Source organism: Phasianus colchicus, chromosome 20 (assembly GCF_987193195.1).
Source record: "Phasianus colchicus chromosome 20, bPhaCol1.hap1.1, whole genome shotgun sequence".
Taxonomy (NCBI): Eukaryota; Metazoa; Chordata; class Aves; order Galliformes; family Phasianidae; genus Phasianus; species Phasianus colchicus.
In genome coordinates this window covers 9,084,261-9,111,645 of record NC_143455.1, presented here as the reverse complement: position 1 = coordinate 9,111,645, position 27,385 = coordinate 9,084,261, and the positions used below count along the sequence as shown (strand labels likewise).

Below are 27,385 nucleotides of genomic sequence, written 5' to 3'. Positions count from 1 at the left end.
ATTTTTTCTAGTAACTTTGATTTCACAGTGGGTCGTGGTATCAGGCCAGAATTTCTACTGGAAAGAATGATGGTGGCAGTCAGAACAGTATTCTTTTCCTAAGTCTTTATGCACAGGTTTGGAATTAGCCTTTGCTTCATTATAGCTCTATTATCAGCACTAATTAACGACATAGGTTTATGAGAAGAGTCATTTCTCAGTTGTAGATGCATTGGGGAGCCAATGAAGGCCTGAATTACCAGCATTAACCCCTCAGCACTTACCCTTGTGCAGCGCTGCATTCCCATGTCTTCCCATCAGCCCCACACACTTATATCAGGGCTGAATTCTGGGTCAACAGCTGTGTCTTTTTTCCTGACTTTGCTTTCAGAGCCAGTTCTGTTTGCATCAGACATTACAAATAAACACTGCTCTGAACCAATTATTTATGCATATATGTTCTTATCAGCCATGAACTAGTCACACTGGTGATATGTATAGGAATTGTTCAACCCTAGGCTTTGACCTAGTCTAGCATCAGAATGAATTTACCTGTTCTTTCCTTAGACCTTGCATTGCAGACTGTCAGCTGCTTCAGGGAAGCAGTGGTCTAAACTCTTTCCACAAAGTGATTTGAAGAGAATTGCATAAGGAAACTGAAATTCCAGGCTGGAAGCTCAAACCTTCATATATCTGCCAGCTCTAGCTCAGAAAGAAGATATCTTGGGTAAGGCAGAAAATCTGCAAAACACAGACAATATTCTGGATGGGTCAGTATTGTCCATCAGCACCTTTTTCCTGAAGTCCACACTTCGTATCTCTAATTAATGTATATGCATGCACATATACACACATGTTTTGATTTACTACTTCATTTAACTTCTCTGTGCTAAGAAAAATACTAACGTTTAATTCGGAACACCATAAAGCTTTTTTTTGCTGCAATGTCTGCCTTCTGATTCCAGGAGAACACTGTCATGTGAAAGAACCTATTCAAAATCCATTGCATTCCCGTCCTTTTAATTTATGCAGTCAGACTCACGCTGTAACTTCACATATCAGTTCTTGTCTGCTCTTGAGTTCATTTGCTTTCATAGCAGACAGAGCTGCTGAAGTGCTGCATACATGCTGGCTTCCTTACACTGGAATGATATTGTCCCTAGGTGTGTTTCCTTGTAATTGCCACAGATCCTTCCAAAAATTCTGGCAGAGCACGAAGCACATCACAGGTTTAGCAAATGTGAGACTATCAGATGATAAAAGCCTGTTTGTGCTGCTCGCTCAGCAGCAGCAATAGCCGATTCTTCACGTGCCCAAAGTGAAATTAAGGGGGCTCTCAGAGAGGCTGTGGTTACACGGCCGCTTTCATCTGGCGTAAATCTGGCTGCAGCTGGAGGGGCAGGGCTGGGCTCTCTCCTCCTTCCTCTGCACCCAGCCATCTTTCTCGCCCGCTTTTGTCCAGCACTGCTGTTTGCATGGCTGTACAATGAGCAGGACCACAGACCTGAGCCAACTGAATATCAACTAAGAAAAAAAACAACAAAAAAAGTACAAGTAATTAGTTTCTTGGAGTAATACAGCCACATGAATGCTTGTGCTGGTGTAAGAAAGTGCAGAAATGAGCATCTGTGGGAAGAGGAATGGAAGAACTGCTTTTTCAGTAGCAGCCCAAAGGGCCATTGAAGGATACTCTGATAGACCAGCAGCATCCGAGCCACACAGATGAGGCTATCCGAGCCAGGCAGCAAACTTCTCGCATTGCTGAGTAACTCCTCTGCTTCAGCTTAAGCTCCTTCGCATTCCTCAGCACCTTGTTCTGGGAATCCTCTGTGCACCTCCTCAGTGTCTGAAGTTATCTGTGCTGCCTTCTTTCTCATTAACTAATTTCTACCATCCCCCAGTAGTACTACTCCCAGCATGTCAAATTCATTCAAATCCCTTGTTTGTTCTCATTTTTTCCTCTTTACCACAATATGCATGCCATCCTAAACGTTCCAGACACCAGTCAACCAAAGAATAACAAGGTATTTTTCCAAATTACCTAAACAATGAGTATTTCAGTTCTTTAGCATAGCCCAAAGATCATTTCCCAATTCAGTGAAATATTGTCTTAGTTCTACGGGACCAACCTGGGGCAACACGCAGCGTACGGCTGAGTTATCCAGGCAGCAAAGCAGCGCTTCAGTTGTGGCTCCTGGGTTTCCTTCTTTCCAAAAGAAGCAATCCATGTTCACATTGTGCTTGGCTCCAACTGCTTTCCCCTCCTTGCCGCCTGGCTGCCTCGGTGCACAAGGGATGCCAAACCAGAATTCCTCTGCTCCCCTTCCCAGCCCACCCGATCCCCACCCGTCTGTGTGGGAACAGGGAGCGCCAGGGCCGACCTGCTGCACCAGCAGCCACGGGAAGAAGAGAAAAGTCCTGCTCCCAAACACCCCTGTGATGGGAACAATCTCCTACCCGCTAAGACTGGGCAGGTCCAAGCCCATGACAGTAACAACTTTTGTAGCATCAGTAACTTTTTCTTTAATATTATATATAACTGTAAAAATCCTTGTGTGTGGCACATTAGCACAAGACCGGAGATGTGCTGACGAAGAGGAGCTTTGAATCCAGTAACAGGACAGAAAAATGCAGACTGGTCCTGGAAAGACATCAGTCTTCCAGGCCAGTGTTTTGCACCTTTTCTCATCTTGTTTTGGTTTTAGCACAGAGCTTATGACAACAAGTGCTGCTTCAGTGCACCAGTTGTCTGGTACAAAGCAGTCCAACAAAACGCAGGTTTCAGCATCCTGGCCTAATTCCCAGAAACCTACAATCTAATGAAAAACAATCCCAAAAGGGGCATGTGAGGTATCTGTGAATTAGAATTTGGGACTGGAAGCATTACATTGATCTATCTCAAGGTCCAGTATCTCTGTTGGTAGCTGCTGGTGTGAGTGAGCTCTCACTGCCTCTAGGACAGCCTCGCATGCCTGCTTTCAGATACCATCAGCTCCCACTGCCTGAAACAAACAGAACAAACAGCTCTAAAGCTCCACAGAACACAGAGTGACCACTTTCAAACCCTTCTGTTTGAATTGTAATAGAATTGTCTGTGACACCTGCTGGCAGTCACTATGACTGAGTTCAGCGTTACACACACTGGTCATGTTTTACCTTGTCACAATGGAGACTAACAGCAATTGATATCCATGGCATCAGTGATCTATCCAGGTTTATAACAAATGAGGGTCTGGCCATTCAACCAAAAATTCCCCGGAGGAAAAAATTATCCTGAAATGAGGTTTTATCTTCAGATGCGACCTCTGAAATCAATTTGCTAGGACTTGCCTTAGGAGTAGAGAATCCTGTTACTAAAATCTGGTCTCATGCAAGATGCTTGCACTGTTAGGATAACAGTCAAGGTGACAAAAGGCGATAGGCTGGTTGTAACTATGCTCTGAGATAAATCGTACATAAAGTTTAACAAGACATTAAAAGAAACAAACTGTAGGTACTTCAGAGAATTATCTTCGTAGTTTTAATCAAAACTTGGGGAAAGATTCTTGGCTCTTTTATTTTACACAATTTTAGAAAAAAATATTCTTTTTTCCTTCTCATTTCGGTCGCTTGAAATTATTTATTGTTCTCTAAACTGCTTTATCTGAAACATTTCCTCCCTGCTTTTGGAGCTAATTTCCATTTCTTTGTCTCAAAAACGGGTTGTGTTTGTACCATCTCCAGCCAGGTCACAGGCGGTGCACTCAGTGCACACTGGCTGTGTTACACATCTGGTTTATATCCCCCTGCACTGAGCCACCTCACATCCCAGAATGCCATATTTCTGTATTGTTGCCATATATCAAAACAGAAAAAAGATGCGCAGTGGAGCTAAGCAGGCACAGCTACAAAAGCCAATTAGAACTCAGTTAATTTAAAATAGCCACTTCTATTTTAAGCTCAGCTCCTGAATCTTGAAAAAATGATACCAAACTAAAGAATTATGTAACACAATGTAGATAGAGTACATGGGGCAAAAATTGTCAACAAACTCAATATTCTGGGTTTTCCTCTGGAGGAAATTTGGAAGGACTGAAGCCAACACAGTCCCTGGGGCACTGCTGGGTGTGCCAGGAGATCCTCAGAGCACAGGAGGAGAAGATAAGGGCACGTACTTAGGCTTCTCCATCAGGCAGTCTCACTGTGAACGTCTTTTGTCCCAAGACAGGTTTGGTTTGGCCTGGTACAGCAATGGGATGTTTCTTTGGGGTCACCTGTCACTTTGCACTGGTCTTTACCCACATCTGCTCAGTGTTTCGGACAGGCGCAGTGTCACAGGCCGGGCAGCCTTACAGCATCTGTGGGCCTCACATGGCAGTGTGGCGTGATGTTGTTTGTGAGGTGGGCAGGCAATGATGACCCAGGTTTGAAAAGAAAAAGTCCCTCTGTGTGTCAGACCTGAGCCCTGGCAAGGTTGACCACCATGGAATGGGAGGTGCTGGGAAATGGGCAGCAATTGCCCTTTGTGTCTGTCTTTCCATCCAACCATCCATCCCCCACACATACGTGCACACCTGCACACACACACACACCCAGTTTCACTCTGATTTGCCCCTGGATTGAATTAAATCAAAAGAACAAAGAGCAAAGGCAGGAGGCTGATTCCACACAGGGCATGGGCCGGCACTCAGCCCACTCAGAAGCCAGCCTGTTTGTCCCTGCTGGCCTCACCTGATTCAATCACAGCACAACCAAAGGTCTTCTGTTTCCAGCCCTAACATCCTAACTCCTGCCAGAAAGCGTAATTCCTTTTTTTTCTGCCCTTGAATAGGCACTGAAGCTGGAAGCAAAGACATTTCTGTCTCGTCAGAGCAGGAAAGAATATCTGTTCCAAAATACTTTTGAAATAGGCACACATTTTGAAATGCACATCAAACTTTGTGACACTTCTTTTAGAATAGTGGACTCTATTTTTCTTACATAAACTTTGGTGGAGCAATTTTCCACGTCCGCACACACGCAGACTGCCTTCTTCCTGGGTTTGGGGAGACTGGGTGTCCATTAATTGAGTGGCACACACACTTCTTTAATGTGAGCTTGCATTTTTGGATGTATTGCATCTTCAATTTTAGCTTAAGGTCCTTTTGAAATTGTAACTCTAAATAAGAACATACTGTTTATGGAGCTTTTCAGTTAAATGCAAACTCTTAGTGCTAATTTAAGCAAAATTAAGGTACTTTATTTATGCTCAGATCACGCAGTTCCTTATTCCACCCTAAAAATTTAAGGAGATTAGAGGTGATGTATTTATAGTTCCTGAGTACCTCAGGCCAATAACAATCAAAGTGAGCAGCGGCACGCAGTGTTTGTGTGATAGCAAAGGGGATCAGAAGGAGAGGTTTGTGGGCAGTGACATCTGGTCATGATGCAAATGCAGCAGACGATGTCAGAATGCTAACGTTAGGGTAAATGCTGATCTAGATTTTCAGTAACCACGACAATAGTTTGCAACCTAACCCAGTCACAGCTGGGTGAGTACAGCCACTGCAATCTAAAATCAGTCCGTTTGCCTGCAGAATGTGTCACCACGTTGTGTGGGGAGATGTTTGAACTCTGCTTGCCATAGTAGGACTTGAGTTTTAGCAGAGTATCTTAGGCATTTCAGGAAATGAATTTAAAAAAAAAAAAAAGGGAAATTAACAGAAACAGCATAAGCTGATACACAGCTAGGATCTTTGTGGTCCTTTTCCACCGATAATGTTCTGTAACCATCCCTTTCAAAACAGAGTTAGCAGAAGAGCAAAGATGAAAATAAATGAGAGACATATGGGCTTAAATTTGAGCAACAGATGAGTAAAAAGTACCCCTGGTGTCATTTCATTTATTTCCTTGTCTTGTTTAATTTAAAGAGTCATGTTCTAGAAGAGCTGAGATAATCCAATTCAATCTTAAAGCTTCAGGTGGAAACAGGAAGGTGTTTCTGACTCTAGAGATCATTGTAAACTGTTGTACATATGAGCTGTTCTTTACTCAGAAAGCTGTATCTGTTGCAGCCACACACAATGAGTTCTGCAGGCACCCACCAACAAATAAATACATTGGCTTACTGGAGGGATTTGGGTTGTTGACTCTATTTTTGTGGCTGTTCACTTTGCTGAGAGTCATTGTATTGAAGTGCCTCTTAAGAAATACTTTTAGCCCCAAAGCCATATTAATATTTAAACTGTTTTCCTCCAGCAGTGTAACAGCTGTGCAGTATGAAATAGAAAACATTTTTCTCCCTTTCCCTGAGCAGCTCTAAAGCATCAAATGGTACATAGGGAAGAAGGAGGGGAAAAAATAAAAAAGAAAGATTTTGCTTCTGCTATGGCTCTTATCTAAACCAGCAGATATTAACCCTCTGCCAAATCCCCTCCAGAGCTATAGATTTGGTGTTAGCAAAACTTTCTGTAATGCTGAAATGGACCAAATATTCAGGGCTCAAAAACAAATTACTCCGGGCAGGAAATGTTCTCAAAAACTTCAGATTCTGCAGCTGGAGTGTTGAAATGCAGTTTAGATCCATTCACAGTTTAAGTGTAAGCTTAATTTCTATAACTTAAACTGCATAAAAAAATCTGTGTACATACGTATTTGTATAAACAAGCACAGATATAAATCTACTTCATTTATTACTTTCTTTTGCTTTTGCTTTGATATGAAGTTTGTTGTAGGTGTGTTGTCTATGAGACTGCAGTTATGGTTTTCACAACTGAAAAATGTGTGCTCAGCAGGGCTGCATGCATCCAGCCACAGCCTGCCATGCTGTCCCACTGCCTGTAGCCCAGCCCTCCTTCAAAGCGCCCAGAAATATCAGAACTGGAAAAAACAGGGAATGTCACAAGTCTTGGAAGTAGGAGATGGCTGGTAGCAGTTCAATCCATCCCAGACAGTACCCTTAATGACAGCCTGCTGGCCCCTTCCGTGTCAGCAAGGAAGTGAGTATATTTACGAGTTACCAAAACTGTATTTAGTGACAACAGAAGAAAATATTTGAGTACTATGTACCGTAGCAACTTCACTCCTGTGGAAGGTTGGAATTCACTGGATGACTTCCATGGGTGAGATGTATTCATGATTTACAGAATGAAGCCCTGAATATTTATTTTCTAATTATATCTTCAACAATTTATTTTTCAAGCTTAAGGTCTCTGATTATTTTGAATTGTGGTATTTTTGCTGTCTGAGAGTTTCCTCTGCTTTGACCTACTTGAAATGTGATTCATACAGTGTTGCAGTATGGCTGTAGTCTAAAATAGTAGTAAATAGTATAGAATAATGCAGCGATTGCAGTGTAAAGGAACACAGTACTCGACCAGAAACAAACCAAATTTACAGCTGCACAGTACTGTCATGAACAGTATTCCTTACACAGCAGTTGGCCACAGGTCTAGCTGGAATGTGAATGAGAATGAATCCTGAAACCCTTTCTTTGCTTGCAGATATCCATCCTTTTTTAACCTTGAATACCTGTCAGTTGATTTTAGGAAGATTCTGCTTTGTGAACGTAACATTTTGAAAGATATTTTTTAAGTCATGACAGTTGTAGAAAGGCAAGGATTCCAACACATCTGACTTGGAGTAGTGCTCTTTGATGGTTTGGGATGCTGCATGAATGGTAAATATATCTGCAGGCTCAGAGTAAATACTCAGTGGCATGTAACTAAGGTATAAAGGAGTAAATTTTATACAGGTTGGCCACAGATGCCTTGTCATTTCCTAGTAAAGTAAAGAGTCTTCCATTGGACCTATAAATTTATCATAATAGTATCCTTCCACGACTATGGAAATAGAGCTAATCTGCGTGTGCCATGGCACTAATAAACTGAGGATAAGACTATTTTTGCTGCTGCTCTTGTTGCTGTTGCATAGTGTTAGTTTTCCTCCTGCACAGTTGTTTTTTCCAGAACCTTTATCATATTCTCTGTGAGTAAAAAAAAAGTGCCCTGCTAATTACATATAGGTTTGTAAAGCATGTCTTGATAATGGGAGCATAGCAGTAGGATGTAAACCCTTCTTCTCCCATTGTGAGTCACCTGGTACATCACCAACATTGCTCCAAAAGCCTCATTGCTTCGCAGCACAGTCTGATATGAAGTAATGGAGTTGAAGGCCATGCTGTTGGACTGAATTTCAAAGTCTTTGTGCATCTCTGTGCATCTTTGTGCATCTCTGCCAGAAAAAGGAGGGAGAGCTCTGCTCTTCTGCCAGAAAAGGTGAGGCCAAACCATGTGCTGCAAATGTTCTGCAATATCCCATACAGGATTTATTTGTACAGGAAAGTTTTGCTAATGCTCTGTGATGAGAGCATGAAGATTTTCCCTCCCTAGAGTTCCAGGGACACCACCTGGCTCCCAAGGTATTTATGAGCAAAGATGCTGCAGAACTTCATTGGGGTTGGGTGTTCTTCACCCGTTGATGTTCACTATGAATAAGTGCCTCAGCATAAAAAATCATGCTAGTGCTACACAATTACTGCTCTAGCATAACTGTTGAAGATCATATTTTGATAAAATGCAGTTACAATTCTTTAGGCTTTAGGGCCATCCATAATCAGTGAAAAGAAATGGGCACCAGTAGAATGCCTGTTCTGAGAACCCACTTCAGGATGACGTGAATCCTGACCTAGAACAAGCAGATCAGTCCTATCCTTGCTCATTATAAATTTAAGCATGCTTTATTTGTACTTCATCCATTTCTATTACTGCTAAGACTGTTAGCTTTCATGCTTGCCTCTTTTTCTACACAGGTATGCAGCAAGCCCTGATTGAGTAAATCACCTGTGACTGATTACCCCTCAGATCCTGGTGAGATAAATGAGCTCTGTTATAGCCATCTTATGGATACTGCTTGCTGCATTTTCTTCTGAACAGGGAGGGGCAAACCCGTTGTTCTGTAGTTGAAGCTGTGCCTCATTCTACAGCTGATCAATAGAGGCTGTGAGAACCCTCAGGAATAGGGCTTTCTCTCTTAGGCTTGTTTTTGGCCAAGAGTGAAACTGTCCCACCAAAATATGAACAGTCTGCTAGCTGAATTGAATAAATCATCTGTACTAGGCCTATAGATCTCAAATAACCAGGACAGACTCTTATCCTGCAAGTAATTGTGTTTCAGTAATTCTTCTCATCTGCTTAAGGTATACTGCTGACCATGAAACTATTCCTATACAGTCTACAGGAAGCATACAGAGGCACGTCCTGATTGCACTGGGCTCTGTTGGTGTCTGGGCTGATCATCCAGGCATTCTGTGGGCTGGGTTCTGGTCTCATTTTTATCGGCAGATATTCTGAGTCCCACTGAAACAGCTCAAGGGCAAAGCTCTAAGCCAAGTATATTCTGAACATTTGGAGCATGTTGCTGAATACATTTTTTGGAGCCGCTCACTGGTTTCTCTTTATTCTGAAAAATCCAAAATTAAGCAACATTATGCCCCTCTTACTCTGTCTTTGGTCAAAGATCTCCTGTGTTTAAGGTTGGCTCACTCAGATTAATAGTTATATGTAGGATTCTCATGTTATATTATTGTGCAAAAAGATTGATGTCTAAATGAATCCTTAGATCCAAATGCCCCCAAATCTGGAAAAACTGTATTTCAGCTGACCAACAGTCATTGAAATGTCCTAGAACAAAAAAAAAAGAAAAACAAAAACAAAAGCAGGAAGTACTGAGATGAGCTTAGGATTTGAAGTAGCAGTGATGATTCAGGCTTTTGGTTTCACGTTGAGCCTGCGCTGCACTGGGTTGCCTATTTGCTAGAATAAGGGTAGTTGTATGAGCTCCAAGTTCATTAAAGCTTTTCTGCTTTTTACTGTTTTTCACTTTAGTACACATCTTTCCTCCCAGACCTGAAAAAGGATTAAAATGCCAGAAAGGAGACATATCGCTCAGCAATTCTAATCACATACCAGAAATCTCAAGACACACGGTTCTCACAAGATTTTCTACCCTTTGTAGGCCATAAAAGGCTCTGATAAGTTTCTGAAGTCCAATCTGATCTCTTTAGTCATTTAAAAATTGTTTTTTTACTGAGAAACTAAGCTAGACTCCTACTACAGTGAACACATTTGATCAGTTCAATTTCCCTCCACAGTTTCCGAATTTGTTTTTGTATTCATTCATTAAGACAGAGAAACAGAAGCCTTTATTCAAAACCAGATTCTAATATCCAAAACAAGTCTCTAGTTAGTTATAAAACAAAAAGAAAAAAAGAAAAAAAGAAGGTTTTGCAGGGAAACTTTCATACACGTGATTTGATTTGAGATTGTCATCTGCATTTGCTGTCCTTCACTCCTGCATGTTCACTTTTCAGAAATAGTGCAGGGAAGCAGTTCTGTCATTGTAGATAGAAGAGTATACTGACCTGTTTGGCTTCCGTGAGAAGCAGGCAGATACTGTATCATCTAAACTACAAATAGACAAATTGCGTTTTGCATTTTCTGTTACTTTCACCACTGTGAAAGTGGATTTCAAGTGAAGGAAATGATTGATTTGCTTTCAGTGGCATTTCTGAGAATTCCAGTCTTAGTAATTAAGTACCCCGGTGCATGTTATTCGGAAAGGTAAGGCACTCTGCTAGAAATAAACCTTTAGTTGAACTGCCAAATTGTTATTGGCAATATTATAGCTACTTCATGTAGTATTGATCAGGTTTTGAATAAGTCTTTCCATCTTGGAAATTGATGCATTCCAAACTCACAGCCTTTGTCTCTTCTCCCTGAATTGCTGCATACTTAAATTACAGTTGATATTATTTATCCACCCTGTTTCAGGCACAGACTGTAGGCACAGGCTGATTTTTCATTACTGGTTTGTACAGCACCTAACATTTCGTCTCCTAAGCTACTAAAGATAATAAATGTTGCAAGACAATATCATGCCACAAAGGGAGATGCTGTTACCATGCAGTGAGTCTGCAGCTTACAGTCTGGGGCTACTCAAGACAAATCAAATGGGATCCACTCTGTGAGGGAAGAACTGCCAATGCACAGAACCCATTCCTACTGTCTGTGTTTGAATGAGTCCCACACCTCTACATGTGCTGTGTAGAAACTTTCAACCATTTCCTTCTATGATGTAACAGGGTGCACCCACTTAAGCAGGCAGATATTGCATTAAAATCCACTTTCACTGCAATTTTGGATCCAAAGGGGAAAAATAATAGCCATTTTCTAAAGGTCTTCTTTTCTCCTATTTAGGGGTGACTTTTAATTTCAGTCATCTGAGCTGAGTATTTTGAGAAAAGGAGTTAAAAAAAAACACAAAAGGAGAGGAGAAGGAGGGATGCAAAAGTATTTTGAGACAAATGTCCATTGTGGGCTGTGGTGCAGTTTGTATGCAGAAACACTGGCATCTAGTGGACAGTTCTTCACATGAGAGGTGACAATGTTATCAGGCACAGTGAATATAAAACAGGCAGTGATTAAGCTAATGATACCTCTATATCTTTCTTAGGTGAAAGATCTTCCCAAGTCTGTTGTAGTTCTTCTCTGTAAAAGCATTTGAAAATCGGCTGTTCTGCCACCTTTCCCATCTCCAGCATACAGCTTGCAGAACACTTCTTTATTTTTCTTTATAGTAAGCCTTCTTGTGGCTTTCCTGTGTCAGTTCTAATGGCCTACTGTTCTACAGATTATCAAAAATCTTCACCCAGTGGGAAAGCTAATGGTTTGCATGCATGTATGGTTTGCATGCATGTACTGAAGTCTATCATTTTCCTATAGATTTTAGACATGGGCAAAAATAAACCCCTGACTGCTCCCAGAATGTGATTATTTTGTTCAACCTCAGATGTTTGTGAGCAGAGCGTGGCTTTAAAGGAAATATCTGTATAGAGGAAGAGAACAAAATCAAAGTGGAGCAGCCATGCTGAAGGACTTTGGAAAAAGCTTAATTACATCATTTCTGTAGATAGAACTAAATGTAATGTTTCTGCAGTGTTAACCTTTTATGCTAAAAGAAGTATGAGTTTTTTCAGGGTCTGAAAAGCCTGAAATACTCATATTCTTGCCTTCTCTCTCTTTAGACTGCAGTGTTTGCCAGTGCTGAGCAAACCTCCAATACTCTGCTGTACTCTGCTGGCCCTCCTCTTCTTTGGCACTCTCTCAGCTGGGTTGAAGGGTGCTTCTCTGTTTTACTTGCAGGGCACAAATAAGTTTGTATGAATGGAAGACTTGGCTTCTTGAATCAGTTTGCATTAGGATTAGCTTAGTGTTACTGAGGTAGACCTAGCAGCTCCCACTTAACCCCACTAATTATCTAACCTGTGACTGGATATAACTAATAGGAGTTCTGTTATTTCAGAGATGTACTTAACTTTCAGTGGGGGGAAATTGGCACAACTGTGATTGCTGTGATTTTTTTCATTAAGCAAGAGAAAACAGAGCCAAGGTTTCATCCAGTGACATTAAGAGTATTATGAATGGAGACAATAGCAACCTCATTATACTTTTTCACACTCCCAGATTTAATCTATGATTCTATCTTGACTGCTGGGGAAAGTAAGCCTTTGATGCTTTGAGATTTAAATTATTTCCATGGAGTCATCCAAGGGAGTCATCTTACTGGAAGGAAAGTATACTAGCACTGTTGTGCTATTTGAGCCTAATAAATGCTCTGATGATGCAGTAATGTTATCTTCATCAGATTACTTTTAATTTAGCCACCCGTCAGTAGGGTCGCAGTGTGACTGCAGTGAAACTAAGCTATTAGCTGAGTCTGTCCATAACTAATTCTATTGCTGGTACAAATCATAACTATTAGGTAAGAGCAATTGAGACTTTTCTCATGGTGTTCAGCAGATATCATCTGTTTACCATCTAATTGTACAAGATATTCTGTACCAAGGCATAAGTTAGAAAGGCACACAGGCAGAAGAGGGATGGCTGGAAACATGTGGCTGATCTGAGAATGAAAAGGAGTGGGAAAAGATTTGCTGTGAAACCACAAAGTGATTAGACTGCCCCTTCCCTCCCACCTGCTGAACGTAGAAAGTCCTCACTTTGAAATGCTTGCAATACAAAAAGAAATCACTTTGAAATCCTGAGCCTCACTTCCAGTAATCTTTTTTAGCATATATTGTAAAAGTATAACACAATTGTCTGAAGATGGATTTGAATTAAGCATTTATTATGAAACAATACACGAAATACTCATCAAGTGATTGAACGTAGATCAGTGTTGCATAAATGTTGTGTCTTCATATAATGTTATTTAAGCTAGAAAAGTATAATTAACATTTCCTCCAAAGTCCATTTAAGTTCCATTTACTTCAGACAGTCTAAAGCTGTCCTCTTAGCATCCTCTAGACTCATTAGTGATTTACTCTTGCCTGTAGCTCAGAACTTGGAGGAAAGCCTTTATTTATTTATTCATGCATGCAATCATTATTTCCTTTACAGGTGGAAAATGTATATTGGTCTATAATATGGCTAGCTACCTATGTTTGGAAGTTTTGCCATAGCACAAGGATTATAATTATTGCAAAGAGATTCAGCTCTGCAATGAGCGCATAGCCAATGCAGTAATAATCTTGTCCTTAGCACAGTCACAGTGTGTATCTTCTTCCACACCCATGAAGAGATCTACAGAAAAAAAAAAGGAAAATATACTTAAAACACATGGAGAAATTGGCCATACTAATAACATACAAAAGGCTTCAAATCTTTTAAGCACTCTTCTAACATTAATTCTTCACCTCACTGTGAGCAGGATAGAAGTGAGCCAGCTTTCAGCTGTGTCTCAGCTGGACAGGCTTTTTGAAATCTGCCCACTTACCTCCCAGGGCTCAGGTCTGGGAATCCTGTGGTTTTGTTTTTAAATAAGTTGCAGACCTTTGGCTTACTGTGGATTACCATAGCTCCATTGAAGTCTGCCCCAATATCCAGGTTTTCAAAGGCATTTAGATGCATACAGGTACAGATAGATGCCTAGCATAATTTTAAGCAGATGAACTTTCTAACTTTCAAATCACATCAGCCCTGACAGATATCATCTTCATATTTTAGTGCTTAAATGCTTTTGAAAGTATGCTCCTGAATCTGCAGTTTTTATGTTAAGAAGTTGACTGCGAGTGATACAGCATTGCCATTATGGTGAGAATTCAAGCTTATCCCGGCTGACAAATCTCATGTCTGTTTAAAGAATGTAAGCTGGAAGGCTTATCCTGTTATAAAGATATACAAATGTAGGTATGTCTTTTCTTTCAGTATCACAAACAGCCATTAAGAATTAGAAAAGTTTAGGGTTAATCCTTATATTTTACAAGTTTATATCTGCCTTCCCCCAAAACATCACAGTTTCTGAAGTTTGTATAACTTCAGATAAAACACAGAAGGAAAAAGAAAAGGATGACTGTATCATAAACCCAGTGTTCTATTGGGATGTGGCATATTGTTACCAATTGGTTTATGAGTAATGCCTAGTTTCTGGGCTGTGCTTTAGACTTTATTTTCCCATTGAACATTATGATGTATATGATAAGCAGAGGCAAGAAAGAAAATATTCTATTACACTGATGTTGAAAATCATAAACAGAACTAATAACCCATGAAAATGCTCTGTGTTAATGCTTACCAGCACGTGTACTAAACAGAAAGTTCCATTAAAAAAATCAGCACTTAGCAAATTGTTGCAGCTGAGATACTGCAGAACAGACTCCACTCCTAGCAGGTCAGACTGGATCTCAAATACCTCAGGGTGAAGCCTGAGGCTCATCCTGCCACATCCCTTACTGAAAGTTAAGTGAACAAATATAAGACTTTAAAAAGACGCACTGGAAACAGAGCACAAGCAGACAGGAAAGAAACAGGAGCAATATCAAGCAAAGTTGATAAGCATGTTATCCAGTTACCAACTTATATCCATACAGCAGAGAAATGTATAATCAAATGGTTTATTAACTTGAACAGAACTACAGTGACACAGTTGGTGCCATTGTCCTGTTCCACTGCCAGACACGTTTCAGTATAAGGTGCCTCTCAAGCACTAGTTTTTCTCTCCTCTTCTGGTTTGCGGCTCTACTTTTTATTTTAAAAAAGGAAATATGCACTGTAAAAGAAATAGATATATACCAATCACAGGGTAGGCAAGACCATTAGATTGGATGGACTAAATCCCGGTTGCAGTGTGGCAAGCAGTGTGGATTCAACCAGTGTTCCAGGAACTGCTCTTCCGATCTCTGCTCCAAGCGCTGGAGGTAAAGCATGTGCTCCTACTTAAAGACAAGATGTCATTTAATTATGTAACCACTCAGACCTGATGTCAGGCCAATGAACCAGGTCAATTTTACGGCTTATACAAGGACAATTAACTTACCTCTGAAAATTATCAAATGTAATAAAATGGGATTTCTCCTCAGTTCGCTGTAACATAGCAACGCTTAATGATTGATATCAGCCAGACTAGTAAAGGTGTTGGGCAAGAATTTTGTAAAAATATGCATAAATTAAGAATTCTGCATACATGTATTTTATTGGCATATCCACACAGAAGCCTCTGTTGGTCCTTGGGTTACAAAAGGAATCTCACAGACAGGTTTGTTGTAGCCTCTTTTGATAATCGATTCCTGCATTAAACTTTGATCAGATGTGTGGCAGTACTCCGATGGGTTCCAGTAAACACTTTGCATTACTGCTGACTGATGTTGTGTAAAATATAAATAGTATGAATTAGAAGGTTTTGGTGTATGCAACAAGTTGTCAAACTAAGTGAGTCATGTGCCAAAAACTTGACCTCCATCAGGAAGAAAATTTGCTTTTAAAAAGTTATGATGCTAATGCATGTGGACTAGTGAGAGAGAGAGATTTTTTCAGAAATATAGCCCATTGCTCAGCACACTGGGTAATGCAGCAACTGAAGCTGTAGCATACATAAACCCTTTGCACAAGCCAAGTATTCCTGCTGTTATCCAGCTCTCTGCTTTCTGAGCTGCCCAGAGGGCTGGTGCAGGATGGCAGCAGGAAGCAGGAGCATCCTGCCCCTCACTGTGCTCTGTGCTCCTCACAGTGCAAAGTGCCTTGGCTCCAGTCCCTCAGTGGGGCTGCGTAATGGACTTGCAGAGAACAGGACTATATGACTGAAAAGATTCTACATGATAAAAAGCAGGGCCTTGGTTAAAGTAAGATTAAAATATGTTGATAACATAAACGACATTTTAAAATAATCAGAGATGGCAGATCTTGCTGTCTGTAACTGAATGGGCTTTTTTTAGTGAAACAGCACTGTGGAAGTCAAACTGTGTCACAAAGAATTGCAAATTAAATTCCTCAACTCAGCATGAGCTGGCCTCGACAAACAGCTTTTGCTTAAAAAAGCTGAACAGAGGCAGGTTCATCTCAGCATTAATTTCATTCCGCTACAAAGAATCCATACAAAATCAATTTTTCTCTTTGAGTCTGTGGTAGAATTGTGCACAGGGATACAGCAGCCATGCCCCTTCATTCACAACTGAAAATCTCCATGTTCCACTTGGGAGGAGGGATGGATTTTTTTATTGAAGGATATTTTCTTTTCTACTGAAAACCCTGACTTTCAGTGAGAAAAGCAAATACTCATGTTTGGGTTTTCTTACAGAGAAGCATTTGCAGAGTGGCCAGGGCAGAGCAGCAGAGATCAGTAATCAAATGCTTCTCTAGCCCTAGCTCATTTAACTTCTGGTAACACAGAGTTTAACTTGATCTCTCTCTACTGTTTGATTTTATATTTAAGATATTTACTATATAACGTATGTATAATCATGGTGCTGTATTGAGCATTAGCATGGTTGGGATGTATTCCCACCAGTTGTCAACAGCTACAAAGCATATTGAACAACAGCATGGAAACCAACCCAACTCTGAAGCACAGACTATTGCTTTCTTGGTGCTGTCGTACAGTCTTAATTGTTCAAGATTGTTAACAAGCATGGTGTAGTATTTTTGTGACAGCTTTGGTTTGTTGTGGCTATCACAGTTGACAAATAAGTGTGTATGTCGGAAGTGGTGTATGGTCAGGACTGCCAGGTGGATTCTTTTTGGCTGGTATACAATAACCATTGGAAAGAGAAAACCACTAGCTGTCTCCACAAGCCTGGCACGCATTGAGCTCAGCCTTACAAGGTAGGGAGTGCTCTTTGTGCCCTATGGAGTTCAGAAGCGTTCAGCACCTTGCTAAACCGAGCCCTGAGCCCCTGTACTCCTCATACGTGCACAATCTATTGTGTCCTTTCTGGATTCTGTGGCTTTTGCCTCTTCAGAGCCATATAATTTTAGCTTGGTTTATTTACCTTGGAACAAAATAGGTACTAATTTTAAAATACCTTAAGTAATACTCAAGAAGTGCAGAATTATATGTTAGATCTTCTTGAAGCATGTAAAACAGAAGGTTCCTAAATTCTTTCATGTTCCTTTTGTTGTAATTTGGGTTAGAGATCAATAAATGTAAATTTATTTAAAAAGAATTTTAAAAGAATGCTGCTGCATTAAGCTAGCAGCTAAAAATCTCCACAATGTCATATACTGCTGTAGCAGTCATAAAAAAGCAAATGAAAGTAAGTGACTTAAAAGCTGGTGTAGAGCTACCTCAACCTCCACACTGACCACTGACACCTGCACCTCCTTTCTGCCTTGAGTGCAGAATGTACTGTAAGCAGAAGATATTTCCTGTTATTTCGTTTCTCAGAAACAACCAGATGAACTCCACATTTCTATAAATGAAAAGCCACTTTCTTCTCAATAATCTAACTGGCATTTTTTGAACTGTGATACATAATTTCTGCGCCATACATGTCCTGAGCAATGTTCAGCACTTACAGAATGCTACCTGACACTAACTGAAAGAATGCAACGGAGTTTTTTAATATTTCACAGAAGAACTCAGCTTTTTAAGTAGGTGATATTCATAACTTACTCTCTGGAATTTTACCTATACAAATCTATATTCCCCCCCCCCCCCCCCCCCGCTTTTTTTTTTAATAAGTGCAATTTAAAAGTAAATGCCAGAAATCACCCTCATTGGCTCATCGGGGAAACCAGCTTTTCTTTGTCTGTCTTCGCGACGAGTTCTCAGAATCTGTTTGGCTTCTTTCTCAGTCAGAATTGGTGAAGTGTCTACAGATGGAAAAGCAGCAGCTAGTTATGAAATTACCATGAAGTTAATGTTTTATCTGTCAGTTGTAAAACGAAATGTCTCCAAACTTTATTTTTGTCTATATACAAAGTGTTCTTTCATTACAGCCCCTTCCCAGGGGATTCTGCATTCCAGAAGATACGAGTGGAATTTTAAACCATTTTTATACTTGTGCTTTCTATAGTCTGGTCCTACCAGCATGTAACAAATCCTACATATTAATGGTACTGCCCAAATTGAAAAAATATAACAGCACCACCTAATCACTGAAGTTAGTAACTCTTCCGATTCTTTTCCCTTCTGTTTTGCTTTACTTTCAAGATTATTTTTCTAAGTAAAGCAAAGGAGAGTTTGGTGAAATAATATTAAAATTATAAGCTCATAAAATAGTGTTTTGGTTTTAGAATAAATGACCACAGTGTGCACACAGAGAGTAAAATATCTGATACAATAGCTCCCTTGTTCAAAATCAGATCATGGAACGCCTGCAATGTATGAAAAGTTAAGTATTAAAAGTGAAATATGAAGATCCTAAAATACAAAGCACTGATATTATGACAATATGTTCTGCATCTCTTGCTCCGTAATCACATCCATACACGGGTTTGTTTTCTATAGACTCCTACCTGTAAAGGCGGTCATGAGGGCCAGGAGGAAGATAAACACAAGCAACTGCTTCATTCTGATTCTGCTTTCTCTCAGCCTGTTCCAGTCTGAGCAGAGCTGACGGAGGCACGAGCCTATTTGAAGTAGCTACGTCAGTCACAAATGTTTGTTGATGCTTTAACTAATGTGACTTACAGGACGATTTTGAGGACATCTGGTGTGAAGGTTTGAATGTGGCTATTATCTGCTTGAACATTCTCAGCATAGCTCTGCTCCTGAGGGGAAGAAAACAAAAGACCATTTTTCCACTCGAGCCTTCTGAGCTTCGCAAGGTGTTTTAACTGTGTGAAAATAGGAGCCCTGCTTTCCGCCCAGCACAGTGATGGGCTCAGCTGCCTGAAAGGCAAACTGAATTGTTAAAAACTCCTGTCTCTAACACAGAGGAATGCATTAACCTGGTTTAACTCTCAGCAGGACAAACACACAGCAGAAATGTGTATCGAGTTCATGGAATCACACAGCTGAAAGCACCGAAACTCTTCTCTTCCTCGGACAGCTTGGTTGAAAACGGGATGGTAAACGACTTCATCATTTAGCAGAGTGGGAAGTGAGGACAGGACTTTAAGAAACGTGTTTCGCTCATAGGTGTCACGGGCCAAACACCCCCAGCAGCGCTGAGCCGGCCTGCAGCCGGTCCGTGTGGACGCGCTGCACAGCCTGGGCTCACAGCTGGACGTTTTGTTCTTGACTCACAAAGAACTGCGGCTTCTAATAGCGCCGACTGTCGCTGTGTTTTGAGAACTGCTACAGGGGAACCTTCACAGCACCGCACCGCCCCGCACCGCCCCGCACCGCACCAACGTTTCCGCTCCGCGCGCGGCCGCGGGGCTTCGAAGCTCCGGGCACCAATCACACCTCGGCCCCGGCGGCGGCAGCCACTTCCGGGCGGCGCCCGTTGCCCGGCAACCGCCGCTGCCACTTCCGCTTCCGCCTCGCGCCCCCCCACGGCTGCTGCGGGCCGGGCCGAACGGGCTGGCGGCACGGAGATCCTCGTCCCTGCCGGCGCCGAGGCCCCGCAGCCGGGAGGATCGGATCGGATCGGAAGCGCTTAGAGCCGGCGAGGGGTTGGAAGATGCTTCCTGAAGCCGCCCGTCGTTTTCTCGCGGCGGGCAGCCGGCCCCGGGTTCGCCGTGCCGTCTCCTCGGGCGACGTGAGGGGGTAGGCGGGAAGGCCGCGCCGGAGGGGATGGCGGGAGCAGAGAGCGGGAGCGGAGCCTTCTCCATGTCCTCGGTCGTCGCGGACCGGAGCTTGGTGTTCTGGACGCTGTGCTCGGTCATCCTGCCCGTGCTGATCACTCTGTGGTGCAGCTTCCACCGCTCCCGGCGGCAGATGCTGATACGTGACATCTTTTACAAGAGCAAGCACGACTGGCACTACACGGACCTCTTCGGGCAGCCCTCCTACTGCTGCGTGTGCGCTCAGCACGTCCTCAGAGGCACTTTCTGCAGCTGCTGCGGGCTGCGCGTCTGCGAGGGATGCCTGAAGAAGGCCGACCAGCATTTCCTCTGCAAGGAAATCGTGATGAGGAGCGAAGCTGGAGCCCGCGGCTCTATGCCGCACCATTGGATCAGGGGCAACGTCCCGCTCTGCAGCCACTGCGTGGTGTGCAAGCAGCAGTGCGGCACGCAGCCCAAGCTCTGCGATTACAGGTACTGCGGTGGAGGTTGGCTTTCTGTGAGAAATTGCGCTGCCGTTTCTGTGCTGTATTTACCCCGGTATTGCTGGAACACGTTGCCACAAAAACAGTTGTGAAAGAGTCTTATGAGAAAATGAGTTCTGGTCAGTAATTTCACTCATAGGTTAAGACATTGCCTCTCATGTCTACTTGTTCTCTTTATTGCATTTCTCCATCATGATATGCTAGCTGCTATATAATTACATCTAGAAGACTAAGCCCAAGAAAGCTTGTATTTTGAGGACAGGCATAAGTGAGTTCTGACATGCTTGTTTGTACAGTGTGATCATAGCAATGGCACAGCACGTGTTTCAGATTGCCAAAAATGCACATGTAACTTTGCAAAATTGGCATCTGATCAGTGCAGCTGGAACAAGCAACTCTACCATAACTGTTTTGTTTTTCCCGTGTAGTAACACCCAGAATAAGCTAATAGGAAGGTTTTAAAAGCTGGTGTAATATAATCCATTGTTACAGTTTGTGGTAATAATGATAAAGAAATTATAAGAAAACATTCAAGGGCTCATACTGCCATCAGTAAGGGTGCTTTTAAAGTTATCAGCATGAGATGTTGGGCACATTGGGCCAGAATAGAGAGCTGATAGTCCTCATCCTGTGAGCAGTGTGAAGTGTGACCTCTGCCTTCTCATAGGATGTCTGCTTTTCTTTACTCCTGTGTTATACTGCCAGTTTGTCAGTAAGTCAGCAGAATTCCAGTTTAAACGGGCTGTCAGAAATGAAATCTTGAGAGTGTGCCTAGCAGGGTAGGAAAGGGGTGGGATTTAGGATGCAAAAGTGGGAGAGGAAGAAAACGCAGTGAATTGATATTCACTGTCTACAGTACAGGCAAATATCACTGCTGCTCTAGTTGTGTGCTGGATTAACCAGAAAGACTCCAAAAATAGCTTTCACAGCTGCTTAAACTAAGGCTTTGGATGTGGCAAGTGAGGATTAATGTTTTGCAGAGGCTGGTAGGAGGTATTGCAGTATTCCCTCTTGTTCTACTCTGTTTTTCAGGATGGCTTTCATGATAGGCCAAAAAAGCTGAGCAGTTTTGCATAACAAAATCCAATGGGCCTTGCACAGTACTGTGCAGTGTTTTGGGTTTCAGACTTGGGAATATTACCACTGTTAAGAAGTATACTAAAAAAGGCATTTAATGTAGTAGTAACATTTTAAGTTAATGAGCTGTACTGTTGTGTATGCTCAGCAAGGATGGGTAGGAGTTCAATTTTACATATGAGCTCTGAGTGTGACTGTTTATGTTACATACACTGCAAGTGAATAGTTATAGCATCTGACTTTTGGAGTTAAAAGCATATAATTAATTTTAAAGTAATTTAGTTTACAGAATTGAAACATTTTTCTGAATGTTCAGGGACGTGATCAAGTTCTGTATTTTTCTTTGTAGCCAATAGATTGTCATTTGAAATTCTATAGACTGCACAGTGTTCTCTGTAATGTGCTTAGAATATTACATGTAGCAGTGCATGTGAGTGAGTACTTTCCAGAGTTATGTCTCTCTAAAATAAATATACAAAATCTATATGCCAGTTACTTGAGGATGAATTCTCTTGATTTTTTGGTCTTTTTCGCCAGATGCGTGTGGTGTCAGTGCACTGTCCATGATGAATGCATGTTGGATTGTTTAAAGATTGAGGAGTGCACGTTTGGAGAATTCAGAGACTTAATTATTCCACCCTACTACTTGTCTACAATCGACCAGATGCGTAAAGACAAAAGAACTGATTATGAAAAGGTAATTGTCTATTGCTTCCTTTTTAAAATATATTGTTTGGCTTCTGCTTTTCAATAAAATCTGAAAATTTGGTAAAGATGTGGGAACAAGTGTTGTTCTTACATCACAGGAATTGTTGCATACCAAAACCATGTGTGAAAAACATCGCTCTTGAACAGTTCTGTAATGTTTTGTTACTTACTAATCCTGGAGTGTTTGTTGTCCTGGACACCACAGAATGGAAATGTTCGGCCTTGGTGTGCTGAAAATAATTGTTTATTTTGATGACTTCCAGCTAATCAGCACTTAAACGGGACAGGTTTTGGAGCAAGACTTGAGACATTTTCAGACAGGCAGAATTAGTGCAAGTTACTTACTGTTGCCTTTTTGCAGGTGGTCCCTTATTGCAGAGAGCACTGGATCCCAGTAATCGTGCTGGCAAACACTCGTAGTGGGAACAACATGGGTGAAACTTTACTAGGAGAATTTAAAATTCTGCTGAACCCTGTTCAGGTAATTGCAATGAAAAGCCACTATAGTAAAATAAAAATTTAAATTAGAATCAACATCACTGTGCTTCCATAATGGCAATAAGATCTTGAGGAAGAATAAAGGAAAACGAATTCATGCAGTTTGTTCTGTTAGAAAGAACGGGTTTACAGGAAGACTAAAATGTGGAGGTCTTCCCACCTTTGTGTTTGTTCTGGTTCTTCTATTAGTTGTGCGTTTTTTGTGTATAGTAATACATGTAGTCATTCTGATAATGAGTGTCTGGCTCTCGAAGTAGTCTGCTAGTTCTTAGAAAATGAAATATTTAAATCTTCTTAATTTGAAATGTGTTTGTTAATCCCCACTTTCCTTGTGAAAATGGTGGTGTTGGCCGTTGTTGCTCTGTGCTGATACTTTCCCCTTAAAGCACAGGATGTTGACGTAACGGCAGTGAGTTGTTCCTTGGATTTCCTGGCTGCACCTTAATATTCCTCTTTTGAAGTTCAAAACAGTGCTTTAGTATACAGACTAATAGAAAAAACTAGAAAACTAATAAAACTACGCCTTTGTTTCAAATGCATCCCAGTGAGGCTTTAAAAAACAGACCTCTTAGTATCTTGAATATCTTAAAATAACTTTCAACTGAAGTCTTTCATCTTTAGAAAATTCCTTGTAGTGTTTTTGGATACAGGATTTTCTTAGGACGTGGTCAGCTTGATTTATCAATGGCATTTATTGCTAGTGAAGCATCTGGAGCTATTTTGTGACCTTGGGAGACTGAATCCAGGTCATAAAAAGTCAAAACAGCTCATTTGCTTATGTAATATGATGGAGAATGTTCATTTTGTATTAGAATGAACATCTTGAAGTTGTTTATCTGTGAGGCAAATCCTGAGTCCCATTCTGTGAACTTACAGAACTTATTTTCTTTGTTCTAGGTTTTTGATCTAAGCAAAATTACACCTGCTAAAGCACTCCAACTCTGTTCCTTGCTGCCTTGCAATGCTGTCAGGGTTCTTGTCTGTGGTGGGGATGGTACAGTAGGCTGGGTCCTGGATGCAGTCGATGAAATGAAAATAAAGGTATTGTACTTCAAATAAAAAGCTGTCTTATGGTGAAAGGAGTTTTGGAGCTGCTGAAGTGCTACAGCCTAATCTCTTACCTGCCTTTATCATGGTCATTTTCCTGAATAGGCCTATAGAGAAATATTTGCAGAACTGCTTATGAGTACTGAGGACAAAAATGCATTGTGTTATGAATCCCTGTAGCTCAAGAAACGTATATAAAACTTTGGATTTTAAAAGCTTATTTGAAAATTGCTACAGGATATTTTATACGTTGTTCTTTCCTCTTTGCCTGAAGAAATTATGATCTCTGCATCTGGTCAGGACAGTTGTGTGTGTATGTGACACTGCTGAACGTTGTCTAGTGGCTTTGTTTCTTGGGGCATGTAAATTGCTGTCCATATATGTGAAGGTTTTTAGAACTGCCATCACTTCAATCTTGTAAGTCTTTTTGTTTCATTGTGGTTGGCAGCCTTTGTATTCTTTATGTCACTCTCTGCATGCATAGCAGAGCACTTCCCCAGAGGTGCACACAGTAACAGCATTAGTGACTTACCCACGGCTGCAGCAGGTGGAAGATCAGGAAATGAGACAAGTAGTTCAGGCTTCCCTTTTTCCAGAACCAGCATCATTTCTCTGAGGGATTGTTCTGTTCACTATTAATAATGCACTGTTTCTCTACCATGTTTGCATTTTCTTTTCTCCCTGCAATGGCTTAACATTGCCTTTATTTGCATTATCCTTACTGTAAGTGCTTCAGCTGGCCATCTGCTGTGCTAATAGTGGCAGCTGTGTCACTAAGCACTGGGTAATAAGCTGCTCTGAAGGTTAATGGTGTTTGTGTAACTCAAACGTTTGGGGAGAGAAGGTGGAAAACGAATGCTGAAAAGGTAGCTAATGTGCATTGCTTCTGTATCCTAGGGGCAAGAACGCTTTATTCCGCAAGTCGCAATTTTACCTCTAGGAACAGGTAATGACCTGTCCAATACACTGGGCTGGGGTGCAGGTTATGCTGGAGAAGTCCCTGTGGAACAAATCTTACGAAATGTGATGGAGGCAGATGGAATTGTGCTGGACAGGTGAGTAACAGTGGAAAGGTAAATTCTGTAGAGCCAAATATAACTATAGGTCCACTCAATTAAAGCAGTGTATGTAAAGTTCCTAAGTGGGTTAGGAAACTGCAGAATAACTGAGGTCCAAAATTAGTCTATATTTAGTTATTCTACAATGCTTAACTCCTTCATGATGCAATTAAATTAATTAATTTTGAGTCTTTTGAGATCCTTAGCTGCCACTCTGATACTGAGAATAGTTTCTTTGTCACAAGTCTAAATAATAGCTGTTGTTTTTCAGATGGAAAGTTCAAGTGACAAGCAAAGGATACTACAACTTAAGGAAGCCAAAGGTATGGCTTGCAATTATAAGCATGGATTCTATGGAATACCTGTATGGTTATATTTTCTGGTTACCTACTTCCCATTAATTGTGGTGGCTTTTAATTCTTACTTCTTAATACCTGATAGGATCATAAATAGAAATCTTCTCTTACAGGTATTCACAATGAACAACTACTTTTCTATAGGACCTGATGCTCTTATGGCTTTAAATTTCCATGCCCATCGTGAGAAGACTCCCTCTTTGTTTTCCAGCAGAATTATTAACAAGGTGTGTTGAGTAAAATGACACTTTCCCCTTGTAGTTGCTGACTTGACTTACACGTGATTTTTCCCTCTACTGTGACATAAGTTCTTCTAATTAAATATTATATATGAATTTCTGTTTAGCTTATTTTCAGCCTTTAGAGCTCTTTTTCAGACTACATTATTCTGAAAGAAAACGTGTCTTCAGGCATTAGTGAATCATAGTGATACAGTCTCTGCACAGCTGTCCTGTTGTGCAAGTGTGTTACGTATGCATGTTAGATGATAAGGTTTGCTCCTGGCTACACATGAGCATTTACAGTAGGCTTCATATGTGTTGTCTTTTTCTAAGAGTGTTTTCTGTTTCCCCTTGTTTTTTGTAGGCCGTTTATTTTTTTTATGGAACCAAAGACTGCTTAGTACAAGAATGTAAAGATCTTAACAAGAAAGTTGAGGTAAGTTTTTTAACTTCCTTATTTACTGGACAAATAGTGGAGTATAAAAATTTACCTTATGAAAGGAAAGGGAAAAAAGTTTTGCAATTTACTCTGTAAGGATACTTGTGTAAGGATAGCTCTGGACTACGTGGAGTTTTTCTGATGTTCAGGTTCCTTTGCCATCTGCAGCTTGCATCACAGAACTCATGCCTTTGACTTTACAGAGAATTCCTGAAATTTTTTCATGTCTTGGCTCAGGTTTCAGTTTAACTACAGAGACTGAGTTAAAATCTGCACCAGAGACTTACATAAATAAGGGTTTATTTGTGTGTGTTCTCGTTTTGTTTGTTTTATATTTTGTATTAACAGAAATCGATTACAAGCTATGAAAGCACAACATATTGATCTTGTTGTAAAATCAGAAGTTTTTTTTTTTTTAAGTATGAAAAGAAAACACATTCTATTTCTACAGGGTCAGCTTAGCTCACAGGCTGGTTTTGTGTTGGTTTTTTTTCTTTCTTCAAGCATAAGTCTGTTAAATGGATAAAGAGAATAATTAGCTTTTCTTGCAGTTCTGAATTCACTATGTGATAATTAACTTCTGTTTCTCTTTTAAAGCTAGAGTTGGATGGTGAGAGAATCGAGTTACCCAGTTTGGAAGGCATCATTGTTCTGAACATTGGATACTGGGGAGGTGGCTGTAGGCTCTGGGAAGGAATGGGTGATGAACCTTATCCCTTGGCAAGGTACACATTAATACATTTCATAGTTCCCTTAAAATGCTTATGAGGCTAAGCTTCCAAAAATTATTTGGTCAAAGTTCTTTAGCAAAAAAAAGCCTTTTTTTTTTTTTTCCTCTGGATTTCCTCTGGACTAAAATGACTGAAAGACAGAAAACTTAAAAAATTCTAGAACAGAAATCCACTAAGGGCTTTAAACATGCACTGTAAGTCTCAGAATGCAATATACCTGTAATTGCCAGTAGCCAGGTAGAGAATACCAGCTGGAGTATTGCTCAGTATTAGACCTGTTTTTGTACAGTTTCCCTTGCTATTCAACGCGGCCTACTGTTCAGGAGAAATAAATAATTTTAATGTTTATCTTCTCTATGGTAACAACAATGGAAGACTGTAATGTTTGGATGCGTGCTCTAGGGCTCATAAGCCTCCCTAAAAAAGAGCCTGCTTTCTTAATTCATAGACATGATGATGGACTTCTGGAAGTTGTTGGAGTTCATGGTTCCTTCCACTGTGCTCAGATTCAGGTGAAACTAGCAAATCCTGTTCGTCTAGGGCAGGCACATACAGTGAGGGTAAGTAGTATTTATGAACGTGTTTCCCTAAGTCTTTTTCAGTACGCAGCATACAGCTTCAAGCACTCATCTGTATGGCCTAAGGTTTCAGTCTGCAGTTGAGCTGAATGTTTCTTTACTTAGTAAAAGCTGATGTGCATAATTAACAACCTCTGCTGCTGTGGTCAGTGGCCTGTGAGTACAACGAATTATGTACTGAGTTTCTCTCCTGCAAGTCTCAAACTGTGCAACATCAGTATATTGTAGTTTAAAAAGGTATCTTCAG

At 40.9% G+C, this 27,385-nt stretch overlaps 2 protein-coding genes across 7 annotated transcripts in view; one reads left to right on the top strand and one right to left on the bottom strand.

The window, feature by feature from the left end:
* Positions 1-13,101: 13,101 nt before the first annotated feature.
* On the bottom strand, positions 13,102-19,659 carry C20H17orf67 (chromosome 20 C17orf67 homolog). Of its 5 annotated transcripts, XR_016459129.1 has the most exons (6): positions 19,161-19,612; positions 18,726-18,980; positions 17,980-18,080; positions 15,066-15,205; positions 14,569-14,725; positions 13,102-13,577 (listed from the first exon to the last, which is right to left on the bottom strand). XR_016459129.1 is itself a non-coding variant. In XM_090122108.1 (5 exons), the coding sequence occupies exons 2-4, from the start codon at positions 18,778-18,780 to the stop codon at positions 15,089-15,091; spliced, it is 273 nt and encodes a 90-aa protein (XP_089978234.1). In that variant the 5' UTR covers positions 18,781-18,980; positions 19,621-19,659; the 3' UTR covers positions 13,102-13,577; positions 15,066-15,088. The 5 variants fall into 5 exon arrangements, 4 of the variants coding, with proteins under 4 accessions (XP_089978234.1, XP_089978233.1, XP_031454601.1 ...); XM_090122108.1 differs by lacking the exons at positions 14,569-14,725; positions 19,161-19,612 and adding an exon at positions 19,621-19,659; XM_090122107.1 differs by lacking the exon at positions 14,569-14,725 and having other exon boundaries at positions 19,563-19,641.
* Positions 19,660-19,720: 61 nt separating this feature from the next.
* Positions 19,721-27,385, top strand: part of DGKE (diacylglycerol kinase epsilon) — a 30,353-nt gene continuing 22,688 nt past the window's right edge. For both annotated transcript variants that reach the window (XR_004167688.2, XM_031598739.2), the window contains exons 1-10: positions 19,721-20,414; positions 22,040-22,199; positions 22,572-22,691; positions 23,606-23,749; positions 24,653-24,810; positions 25,085-25,136; positions 25,283-25,396; positions 25,755-25,826; positions 26,427-26,554; positions 27,009-27,120. Coding sequence is in view for 1 of the 2 variants with exons in the window: in XM_031598739.2 (XP_031454599.1) it covers positions 19,951-20,414; positions 22,040-22,199; positions 22,572-22,691; positions 23,606-23,749; positions 24,653-24,810; positions 25,085-25,136; positions 25,283-25,396; positions 25,755-25,826; positions 26,427-26,554; positions 27,009-27,120 (1,524 nt within the window). In the remaining variant the exon portion in view is untranslated. The remainder of the gene's footprint in view (positions 20,415-22,039; positions 22,200-22,571; positions 22,692-23,605; positions 23,750-24,652; positions 24,811-25,084; positions 25,137-25,282; positions 25,397-25,754; positions 25,827-26,426; positions 26,555-27,008; positions 27,121-27,385) is intronic.

Bases quoted from the DNA above. Each gene is read 5' to 3' on its own strand.
- C20H17orf67 (XM_090122108.1), bottom strand. From the start codon at position 18,780: ATGAAGCAGTTGCTTGTGTTTATCTTCCTCCTGGCCCTCATGACCGCC. The intron at 18,081-18,725 runs GTAGGAGTCTAT...TTCCATCTGTAG, and splicing joins CCTCATGACCGCCTTTACAG to ACACTTCACCAATTCTGACT. The intron at 15,206-17,979 runs GTGATTTCTGGC...GTCTTTAAGTAG, and splicing joins TCCCCGATGAGCCAATGAGG to GAGCACATGCTTTACCTCCA.